The 12,333-nt window shown below is 37.1% G+C and overlaps 1 protein-coding gene across 2 annotated transcripts in view; it reads left to right on the top strand.

Annotated features, from left to right (window-relative positions):
* The window catches only part of WDR25 (WD repeat domain 25), a gene marked incomplete at both ends in the record, with an annotated part of 68,924 nt that overhangs the window by 29,429 nt on the left and 27,162 nt on the right, over positions 1-12,333 (top strand). Inside the window, one exon of one of the 2 annotated variants that reach the window (XM_082000002.1) lies at positions 10,772-10,919. In XM_082000002.1, the coding sequence (XP_081856128.1) occupies positions 10,772-10,919 (148 nt within the window). Of the gene's footprint in view, positions 1-10,771; positions 10,926-12,333 lie in introns of both variants that reach the window. The other variant, XM_082000001.1, reaches the window with a different exon arrangement.

Genomic DNA, 12,333 nt, shown 5'->3' with positions numbered 1-12,333 from the left:
TTACTTTAATTGAGCGTTTAAATGTATTACTAGTATTCTGATATTTCATGTCGCAACATCCATGCATGCGCTCCTTGTCAACTTTTAGCAACATTCTCGCTGTGTCCCACAGCATTCTCCTGGAGAAACCGGTGGCTTGTGGCTTAGACAGGTGAAAAACTGGGTGAAGAACTGGCTGGACGGCTGAGCCCAGAGAGTTGTGGTGAATGGCGTTAAATCTGGCTAGTGGCTGGTCACAAGTGGTGTTCCCAGGGCTCAGCTTTGGGGCCGGTCTTGTTCAATATCTTTATTGATGATCTGGATGAGGGGATCGAGTGCTCCCTCAGTGAGTTTGCAGATGACACTAAGTTGGGTGGGAGTGTTGATCTGCTGGGGGGTAGGAGGGCTCTGCAGAGGGGTCTGGACAGGCTGGATCGGTGGGCCGAGGTCAATTGTATGAGGTTTAACAAGGCCAAGTGCCGGGTCCATAGAAGGGCAACAAAGCTGGTGAGGGTTCTGGAGAACAAGTCTGATGAGGAGCGGCTGAGGGAACTGGGCTTGTTCAGTCTGGAGAAGAGGAGGCTGAGGGGAGACGTTATCGCTCTCTACAACTACCTGAAAGGAGGTTGTAATGAGGTGGGTGTTGGTCTCTTCTCCCAAGTAACTAGCGATAGAACAGGAGGAAATGGCCTCAAGTTGTGCCAGGGGATGTTTAGTGGTTATTAGGAAAAATTTCTTTACGGAGAGAGTGGTCAAGCATTGGAACAGGCTGCCCAGGGAAGTGGTGGAGTCACCATCACTGGAAGTGTTCAAAAAATGTGTAGATGTGGCACTTCAGGACATGGTTTAGTGGGCATGGTGGTGTTGGGTTGTTGGTTGGACTTGATGATCTTAAAGGTCTTTTCCAACCTTAATGATTCTGTGATTCTATTTCCTCTGAACACAAAATGTGTGTGTATGTGCTATCCAAACAACTGAAAGGGAAGGCCTCCCTCTGAGAGGGTTGTGAAAAGCTGGAGGACTGAGCTTGTTTGTCCAGACACTGCATATAATTAACAGGGGAACAACATTGAAGACCACCTAATGGAAATAATGTCTTGTCCCAGTTGTCCATTTTGTTCGTCTTCCTGTAATTCCAGGAAGAATAACATGCAAGAAATAGGAGTTCACTAGTGTCAATGCTTTCTTTACTTTTTCCATTCCTAAATCAAGGGGATGGAAAAAAAGTTATTTGCAGGTGAGATTAGTATGTCCTGAGATGTATATAGCACGTGGAGTAAAACTTGAGTTTTTGATACAATGGCAATATATACTTTACCAATTCTCTAATAGAAAAGTCTATGAAATGTTTATTATTGGTCTTGTTCAGTCTCTTACCATTACCCTTTTTAAAAATAATTTACATCTTTCTTAAGAGTTCTGTTTGCCAGTTTTGACTTGAAAGACTCCCATGGAGGCTATATTAATTATTTATATTGGGAAAATCCCAGTCAATTTGTATACTTTAAAATTATTTATGTTTTCAGTTTTGATTGGCTGATTAGATTTTCCTTGAGCTACAAGTTAGCTTTTGAAGTATGGAATCATTAGCTGTATTTCCAAGAGTAGGTGGCTTAGGTTAAGTGTAGTAACTCTCATCGTTAAAGCTTTACCAAGAATATTTCCTTATTGTATGTAATCAGATGGATAGCTCTTGCCTTAGTGGTGTGGGGTTTTTGTTTTCTTTTTACAGATTTCTGTTTTACTTCTCTTGTCTCTCCCTTTGCCAGCTGAAAATGTCAATGTTTTATCTTAGACTTTCAGTGTTTTCTTAAAATAACTTTATAGGATGCTGGCAGCTCAAAGTACCCTTTTGATTAGGTTTTTATTTTTCTGTTAATGGCAAAGCCACTCGAATAAGCTTCACAATTAGCAATTATGGAGCCTTCCTTGGGGAAAGGGCTGCTGAGTTTCTGTGGGAGGGAAGATTAAAATAAAACACACCAAATAATTGGAAATGTATTTCATAGGCATGCTTAGTATGATAGTGCTGCCTCCTGAAGCTCAGTGTAGTGCTTGTACTTAACTCAGCCATTGCTGCATTCACCAGGATTAAAGCTTGTTGACATGTTTGCAGATCAGTTTTCATACCACTGACTAGTTTCTAATAGTACTGCTAACTTGGTTAGCGCTATGCAACTAGTATTATAACTTAAAAAGCGTATGCCTGGATAAAACCCCCTACAAATAAGAGCTATCTTAAGATCTAATGTACTGTTCTATTTTTTTATTTTTTGTAAAAGAGAAGATTTTCCACCTCATTGGTTTCATAAATGTACTTGAAACATTTTAATATTAAAATTTTTTGTGAAAAAAAATGAAATGAGACCTTATGCTGGCTGTCTCAGCTAATTGAATTTATTATATTTTGCTACTTTCCATTCTCCTTGTTTCTATAGTAGTGAGGGTAGTCTAGCAATAAACTATCCAAATACAAACTCTTACTTAGATATTAAAGCAATAATAAAGTTGGCTCTTTTTTATCAGTCACTGGTCCTATGCTTTGGATTAGTAAGATAATTGTGTTTTGAGTTACATCTGCTGCAAGAAAAAAGCTATTGGAAATCTGTAAGTGCTTGCTCAAATGACAGCATTGATATATACTTCTTACACCGTGCCTAGATTAGGAGGATGGATGTCATTTAAAATATGTACCCTAGCCACTTTTAAACATTCCTGGAGCAAGTGTTCAACACATCTGAAAATGTGTTAGCTCTATCTAGCTTTACAGAATCCTGCTGAAAAACTCTTTTTTGGGACACTTGGTTTACAAATTAAGCTGGTATGCCCAAAATGTCATCAATCATAGTCTATATAGGAACCTGAACATCTATTTACATCCTTCATAGTTGTATGAAAATAAGTTTATGAACACTTACAGGTTATACACTAAGCTATACCTTAGCTCATCGTTTTTCCTGGACCTTAGCTCTTAGTTTTTACACAGTTTAACTACATGTTGAGACATAAGAGTACAAAGAGAGTGATCCATTTTTTAATTCCCTTTTCAACAAATTTTACCTTCTACTAAAACTATAATTAGCTCACTATTTTAAGAAGACACGAATTGAAACAACAATGAAACATTCTAAATTTTCCTGTAGTTACTTTAGGAATTTATACGTTACATTCCATGCCCATTCCAGATCAGATGTTTTTCAGTCATGCAGTGGCAGGAGAGGCTTAGGCACACCTACCAGTTAAAATGCTTGGCTATTTATTGATTTTCAGCTATTTGTTGCTTTTTTCCTGGCTTTCTTTTGCTTCAATTCTGTTAACAAAAGCATGTACCTGTTTATGTGAGTGACTTCTTACTCTTACTGCTATTGGTTTGAAATACCCAAGGGGCATGTTTAACTCTTGCAATCCTGCCCAAAGCTGCACCTCATCCAAGTGGGGAATCTGAAGAAGCAGCAGCAGCAAATACCTTTTTGTAATTTTTCCATGGGACGACTGCTGGCCCTCTGGCTCATTGACTTTCAAAGAACCTTTAACACTACAGTTCTGAGCCAACTTTGCAAACTAGAAAAGGCATGATTTTCTGTAGATAGTGTGGGGCTTCCTGCTGTACTGTATTTATTAGAAATTAGTGTATTTAGATATTGAGGAGATCAGAAAAGCAGTATGGTTCAGTGAGTACCATTCTTTTGAATCTGTGCATGTTAGCAGATATGACCTGTTCAGATTTCAGAGACTAATTCAGTTCTGCAGTTAAAAAAAAGGCAAACCAGGTTTTTTTTCTCCTTGAGATACACCAGGGAGCAATGTAATTCCAAAAAGGGAAAGGAGAGGGTCATGTCTCTTCAGCTTCACAAGTCTGTGGAGCAACCTGAGCATGCTTTGGAAGGGAGCAGCATATGTTCTAGTCGAAGCATAGTAGTTCTTCATGCTTCCCATAACTCAGTACTATCGCACATCATCCTTGAACAGGGCTGTTTCTTAAATGCCATCTTTGTATTTAGATTAATTGAGAAGTTGGAAACAATTTCTTGTTGTTGTTCATGTAGTAGGAGCCATTGACAGAGGAAGTTGGTAATTACAGAAGAATGGCACAACTTGGTTAAGTTGAGGGGGAAGAATTCTGTTGTTTTACTATGGATGTTATATTGAAATTAACTTGAATCAATCCATTAAAAATTTTTTTAATTTTGTTATGCATGCCTCAGAAATTAATTTCTTGTTTAGTATTCTTGATTGGCTCTGCTGTAGTTCCTTTATGCATGCAAATTCAAAATGCGTAGAGCTTAATTCCTGATACTTGCTTCCAGCCCCTAATTTATCCCAATTGAGTCATTGTTCTTGGGTTCACTGCGCAATTAATGACTGTCTGTTTGAATAGACGCACCTTACTATTTCTAAAAGTAAGGCTGCTATATTTTTTCTGCAGTCTAATTTGCTTGGAGGCAAGCACGTTCGAGATAATCATAGAATGACAGTGGAAGGGACGTGCTCAATTCCTAATTTATCAGCCTTCATATGATTGATGAGTTCTCACATTACTTGGGTTACTCTGCTTATGTTGCTGTGAGGTTTTTTCCTAGGAATGAATCCCTAGTTTGGATGGTCAGTAAGAGAAAAGCCTTTATTTTTTGTCCTATGAGCTGGTTGATAGCATAGCAGACCCCTGAACATTCTTCTGTGACTGCTGTTTACTTGAGTATCAAGTGCTTACCCTCTCCTGCTTTCTTTTGTGACTTACCAAGAGAGTTTTTATCTTCAACCCAAAGTACTTATTTTCAGGGGCTGTTTTCCTGAAAGCTTTCATTCAGAAAATAGGATCTGTAAATATACCATCTATAATAAATCTCATCTGTTATATTGTTTAGTTGCATATGTGATTTGTGAACTTTTGATCTTGAGGGTGAGGAGGTCTGGTTATGTTACCTAAAACGCTGGTTAGAGTATTTTCACAACATTCCTAAGCTATACAGGAAAGCAAGCAACTTCTAAAGCCTTTATTTCCAAATATTATAAAGAATGTGAAAGAGCAATTGAATTACAACATGCTTCAGAGAAAGTAAAAAGAAAATTGCTTTTTAAAAGAAATCTCTAGTATAATTTTGTCACTTGGCTGTTTGTACCTGCAATTTTGGCCCCATATGTTAATCCTACCAGATAACTATGTAATCACAATACTTTCTATAATATGAGAGGAAATAAAATGAAAGCAGTTGATGGAAAAGAAGTGGAAAGGCAATGTTATAAATAGTGAAGTACAGAAGAGTAATAACTAGTAGTGAAATATGAACCAGCTTGACACATTAAAGCAGATTTTAATAAAATGGGAAAAAATGCAGTTTAAAGTGTTCATGATACCTTAATGCCAGAAAAGCATTGAAGAAAATCTTTGAAAATTACTAGCTAATTTCAAAGCTTTGAGTCTTGGCTGTTTATTTCTTTCAAATATTGGAGAATTCATTAGTTTATAATTGTAGATGTAGGGGAAGTAATACAGTAATGTGTGCTTTTTTCCTTGTGGCATATTTCATTGGTTTGGGGATTCTTTATAAGGGGAAAGGATGGACTGGTTACTGTTTATAATGTAGAACATTGCTTGAATGGGTGGCAATAAGCAGTATTTTCAGAGTAGCAGGCTGAAATTTGTCCTTTTAACATTTTATCTCAGCAATTAAAATCACATCTGACATCACAAGATAAAAGAGCAACCTCAGATTTAATGAGAATTTAGTATTTCATCTAGAAATAATACTGCTTTTCTCTAAAAGCTGAGTTTTGAAGCAAGCAACAATACTTAAAACAATTGATCTCGTGGTAAAAGTAGTTGAATATAAATCTGTCTTCCTTTGACAGATGCATGATAGTGTCTAGTCCTGTAATATTTGATACACATGTTTAAATGCCTATGAAGGAAGATATATATCTCAGTCTGTATATTTTTTAATGAACCCTTCCCCCTGCCTGAGTAGTTTATTATGTACTAAATATGTAAGCCTTTATTCCATGTGAATCTATGCGTTTATTTTATACACCTTTATTTTAAAGGTATTTATTACCAGGTATGCTTAAAGTTCAGCAGCCTTTCGTATTTATAACTTTCTAAATAGTTCTAAGACACTTAATTTCTTAAAAGCACTTACTTTGAAATTAAAGCTGTAGTTGTTACAACCATGACTTTTTAAATTATAGTGTTGCAGCCTTTGCCTTCAGCCTTAGACTGTTCCTGGATTCAAATCCTTTTTCTGAGCTCATGTGTAGATGCCACTCAGAAGAATGAGTTTGGGATCCTCTTCTGGTAAAGAGCCTGCAATTCATGTTCCTTTTTGGCAGCAAAGGCATGATCAGCAACTTCATTCACTTGAAATGGGAAGTTTTTAATGGCCCTAGTTCCTAGGGGACTCTCTTGTCCCCTGTTATGTACCACGCCTTGAACAAATTTTCTTTTAAGACTGAAGTCTGGTGGCTATATTGTAACCTAGTTCTATATTCCTTGCAGAATTGCCATGCTCTAAACCAGTTGATTAGTGTCTGTTTGTTTATTATTTATCTTGGTAATTTAGAGAACATGCTTCTGGGTTCAGGCATCATGATGGATGCTCTTTGGGGATGTGGGTCATTACATCAACCCTGCTGGTTACACCCATGCAGTCTCTCAGGCTTATTGTTCCATCCTGGTTTGATCCATCATATCCAGCATATGGAAAAAGTGAAGAAAAAAGGACTAGAAAAAAAGTACCTCCACACAAGTTATTCTTGAAGCACTTGACGATCTCAGTTGAAAGAAAAACCCTGAAATGCCTTTCATCCTGGAGAATCTATTAATCTGACATCTGAGTGTTTGGCAGAGAGGCAAACTCCCATGCAAAGGACTCATCCCTTTGCAGCCTCCGTTTTTTTAATGACAGTGGCTGCCTGTACGGAGTAAGTACCAGCTACTGAGTAGACTTTCATCTCAAGCTTTGGATAGAGTATGGTGGAACTCTCCTTCTAGCCGCATTTTGCCTTTATTATGATTAAGCAGTAGAAATACACAGGAATGGGGAACTACTTAAGAGACTCTCTAAGAAAATGCAGACTTGATGGTGGCTTTGCCATGATCCTCTGATGGGATTTGAAGCATCTTTCCTTGGTAATGAAATATAGTAGATTCTCCATTTGTGGGCATAACACGGTTAACATCTCTGTCACTTCTAGGCACAGAATGGTGTTTGTAACTTGGGGCAGATACATTCTGTTACAGCTGAGCATTCACAGCTGTAATTTTCGTAATTTCCTATTTATACAGAAGGTACGTAGCTTGTCCTTTAATTGCCTTGTTTTCAGTTCTGCACACCCATTTATGTTTCTTGATATGCAATGGCTCACCTTTATATGACTTTCTGTGAGCGTGGCTGCATCTCTTAAGTGATTGCTGAAGAGCTAACTGTAAATATCAAATACCACTTCTTGCAGATAGCAAGTAAAGCTTCCCTTTTCTTCTGGAAGATGAATATTGAAACTTAAGACTCTGAAATTGTTCTTCTGGGGATGCACCGCAATGTATCCTCCTTGCAGCAGGGCACGCGCTAATGTATCAAAACTACACTGAGCTAAATTCACCAGATGTGAGACTTGAAGGAAAATCCCAAGTAGGCCTTATGGAACCATACCTAGGATTGAATGCGCCTGGATGAAGCTTGCAGAGCATTGCCACTGCACAGCAGGACAGGGTCTGCCATCCTCTTCTGCTGCTGTGTTTGACTTCTCTTTCCATTAAACTGTGAAGCCACAGCAGAAGTGGCACCTCTCAGCATTATTGAAAAGCACACTTGTGGGCTCCAGTGAATCTGTATTGGACCGTATCTTGGTGGACGTCTATCCTAACTCTTCCATCTAAACTTGATGGCTTACACTGGGCATTAACTGTGGGGTTTGGTAGCAGGGGCTGCAGGGGTAGGAAGAGATCTGCAGCTGGTTCCAGCTTGCTCTGAAACGAATGAAAAACATCTCACTGTGTGCCAGAACTTCAGATGAACATGTGGTGTCTCTGTTCATGTATATTGAAGAAAGGGGGCAGCCACAAGGACACGTGAGGAAACGTGAGGACACACAGAAGGTGATGGGGGGAGACCGGGGAAGAGGTGTGCACTTGGAGAGAGGGAGCAGAGGAGCAATAACAAGCAAAGAGCAGAGGATGAAGAGAGTAAGGTGCAAGGAGAGGCAATAAGAAACCTCTAGGTCTTGATCCTAGCCTCCTGCGATGGCCGTTGTCTCATTGAAGGGATGGGACGGAGCATAACACTGGTGAAAACAGGTGAAGCTGGAGTAGGAGGAGGGGGAGGAGAAGCACTGGACGGAAGTGGGGCCTGGGGAAGGAAGGTGCTTAACTCTTCTCATTTTTCCTCAATACCTGAATCTGTAATTAAAAATTTGCATTAATTGGCAATAAACTAAGTGAATTTCCTCAGTCAAGACTGTCTTGCCCGTGTGGCTCTAATTCCAGAAGGCATTGCAACACGGCCATTACCTGAGCAAAGAGAGCTGATGGAAAGTGTAACAGTCGAGAGAAATATGGTATTCAGTAACTTGTCCCTTGTGCGTGCTCAGTGGTCTCATCCACAACAGTCGATCGTTTATTCCATTTCATATAATGGAGGGAAATGTGCAGCTTTAGGGGTGCCCTTTTTCCATTTATACAGCTTTTTTTTTAAATCAAGTTCAAGCAGGAACTCAGAAGTGCTGTTGAACTTGCTTTGCTTTATCTTTCTTGTGAAAATTGAGTTTTCATACTTAATCACTAAAACATGACAGACGAATACCTGAAGCATGTACAACTTGTGTTTCCTTTCATCTTGATTCATTCATTAGCTTACTCATATTAAAAGCCCTCCAAGACACAATTAACCCCTTTTTAATTCTGTGAAGCTTGAAATGATCATTAAAACTCATTAAAGCAGAGAAACTTACTTTCAAAAGCAGTTTAATATTAAAATTTTTCTGATTTCTTTTCTTGTGGATAGGGTAGAATACTTATGGTATGGCCATCACGGTTCCAGTCCTAACTGACTATTCAAATAATTAATGATAATTGGTTGCTATGCATTGCAGAACTGTGCTCCATGCTAGAAGATACTTTGATGAAATAATTTTCTATAATGAAATGTTGTCTTCTGAGTATGGGCTATATAATAATGATATTGTCAGTGAGTCTAGTAAGTCCAGTAAGAAGAAAATATAATTGAAGATAAAAATACATTACCAAAAGTCTTCCTTTTTTCTCCCCCTTTAAATTCTCCTGTATTGTGAATTATGCTGTTGCCACAAGAAAGCAAGCATCTACTTATATTTTCTTATTTAATGAGTTGTTTTTATGTTTAACATCCTTTAAAATGCACATACAGTCAATTTTATTTTGTTACTAAGTTCAGCGCTCTTGTGTTGACATACATGAAGGTTGAATTTCATCTCACGTTAAAAAAAGTAATTTTTTGGTATTCTGTTGATTGCCTAGTCTGTTCCCAGCATTATATAAACAATGTTAGAATTGAGAAATTGGTTAGAATAGACAAAATTCAGAGTAACCTTCTAAGCTCTTAGGCAGTGTTATTTTCATCCTGCAAGTTTTTGCAGGATGAAAATGACTAATTGCAAGAGAAGTACCATGAAGTAAAATGGTGGCTTAAAATAAACTGTCTTGGGTTTACTAAAACTGCAATAAAACTATCATGAAGCACTATCAAAGTGTTGATTTATTTTGTACTACTCATATTAGAAGTAATAAAATGTAGGATTTACTGGTATGGTTATAGTATTTGTTATCCATTTTATTAGACAACTCAACAGGTATTATATTGTATCATACAATCATAAGATATTTTATAATCTAGCTTTTACTAAAGCAGAATATTCATAGGGAAAATAGGTTTGATATTTAGACTTCTATCACAGAAACGTACTGGATTTTTATATGGATCATTTGTTGCTGAACTTCTAATTTTATCTTAAAACTGTGACAAAAAGAGCACCGTGAAAAGGATGTGCTTTTGATTATCGTGAACTGTATTTGGTAACTGAAATTGTAATTCAGACTAGTTCTGTTTTCTGAAATATATTATTTGGAAACAGTTGCCTTTCTCTTTAATTTTTTTTTTTAAATATGAGCAGGATGATTTATGTTCTGAAAATATTAGTTGGTATATGCTTTTAAAAAATTGGATAACTAATAGAATAGGATTTTCAGCAGTGCTCAGCATAAATCAATTCTGTCCAGAAGAAACTGAAAAATGAGAAGACTTAGACCAGTCCTTAGAAATCTCCATGTCGCTGCATGATATTCTTATCTGCCTCCTCAGTGAAGTTAAGGTAAAATTCTAGTTAAAATTAAAAACTAAGTGAGAAGTACAATAATAACCTATCTATAGGCAGATGTGAAAGCTGTAATCTGCTAGGGTTCCTCTTACTCAATGGAAAGCAAGATATGATAGAGACAAAAATTTTGAAGGAAAATTTATTTGGATACGTCCCTGCACAGAATTATGTGTGGGAGAGTATAGCATGAATTGCTATTGAGAGCAACATAGACATTTCAAGAAATAATACAAGTCATAAAGATCTATTACTGATTTGTGCCTTGTTAATAAAATGCCCTAATTCTAATCAACTGTGCAATTATTTCAAACAGACGTTCATAGCTTAGCAGATACGACTTCAGAATGCAAAGCTTTCTCAGCCACGATGATTTGCCGTAGCTAGTTATCAGTATATGGAAAAAAGTATTGTGATTCTTTATAAAGTTGTCCTCATCCTTCTTTTTAAGGTATGGGATGCTGTAGATACAGGCTGCTGTTTAAAAACATACTCCTGTCACTCCTGTGCTGTTCGAGCTGCCCGGTGGTCGTCTTGTGGAAGAAGGATCCTCAGTGGGGGCTTTGATTCCATGCTGCATTTAACGGATGTAGAAACAGGTAAAGGTCGCATAAGAGTGCATTATAGCCCTCTCTTTATTGAGTACAGATAGCTTATTATTTCTTCTAAAAATATAGATAAAATCTATAGAATCAAAGTTAGAATTCTTGAAATGTGTCCTTGCTAAAAAAAAATCTCAGCAGTTAAGGGTAATTGAAGATATTTAAGAAGACTGAAATATCTTTAACTTCACGATTACATGTAATTTCTGTTGTCAGACACTGCACGGATGAGTAGAATGACATGTACAATTTTTATGCTCTGTCATGATCATCCAATAAAGGGTTTGAAGAGCCTCTTAAGGCTGACTCCGGTAACATTTATACATACGGTTAATTTAAAGATAGGCTTGTACCTCATTCTCAATTTTAAGTTTGTGCTTAAAGTTAATTAGGTGATTTTTTATTTCCCTGAGTAGGACCTTAATTAGGAATATAGAAACTTAAATTCTAGTATGAAACCTTGAGACTGAACCTGTGTTTCTTAGATGCAGTTGTAAATTTGATTTGGGATTTGATTGTTGTGACCTTAACAGCTAATTTCCTGGATGCTGTCTCTCCTCATGTCTCCTTCACAAACTGAAGTGCTTCCATCAGCTATATTTCTTCGCTCCTTTACGTATGTTATCAGCATTCATGCACAGCATTCATTGGGGCTGTACATAACAGAACACCTCCGTGTGTGTATAAATGAAGGATTAGGCCTGAAATAGTACCTTGTCAACTGAAAAGATGCAATTTTATTTTTTCCACTTAATTTATTTTTAAATGTTTAACTCTTGCAAAGTTGCAATATTTTTTTGTAAGGCCACAAAAGAAATTCTTACAAAAATTACAAGCAGTTCTTGTCTAGGAGAGTTTTCTCTTACGTAAAAGTGAGAAGTACATTGTATGCAAATATCTGGAGAGCAGAAGTTCTATTCAGATGAACTGGGCAAGTGGCCAAGGAAATTTGTGAATATTGTTTACATGAAAAGAAGATTCTTTTCCATGTTCTAAGAATTTATTTTTCCTAACATTTGTTGTACCAGAAGTATTTAAATTCAATGATGGCTGGAAGGGAGCTGTTGTAGTTTGGGAATGTAAAACGTGACACAGTTATGGAATATTGTTGTTTCCAGAATATTCAGGTTTTGTAATGGGGAAAAGAGCTGTATATATATAATGTAGTAGTAGTACATGAGATCTTTAATTCCTAAGTCATTAATTTGTCAGACTTGTCTTTTTTTTTTTTTCAGTTTCATTGCAGCAACCTTCTCATTTCTAGTCTGATCTATAACAGAATCTTACTAATCAAGTGGATTTAATTTTGACTGTAGTGCTTACAAATTCTAAACAGAATGGGTACCTTCTTAATGGGATTTATAGCAGTAAAATAGATTTTATCTGCCTAAGTCATTTGAAGGGACTTCTG

This window comes from Phaethon aethereus (genome assembly GCF_964289735.1).
Source record: "Phaethon aethereus genome assembly, chromosome: 5".
Classification (NCBI taxonomy): domain Eukaryota; kingdom Metazoa; phylum Chordata; class Aves; order Phaethontiformes; family Phaethontidae; genus Phaethon; species Phaethon aethereus.
The sequence above is the reverse complement of the archived record's forward strand: the minus strand, read 5'-3'. Positions and strand labels throughout refer to the sequence as shown.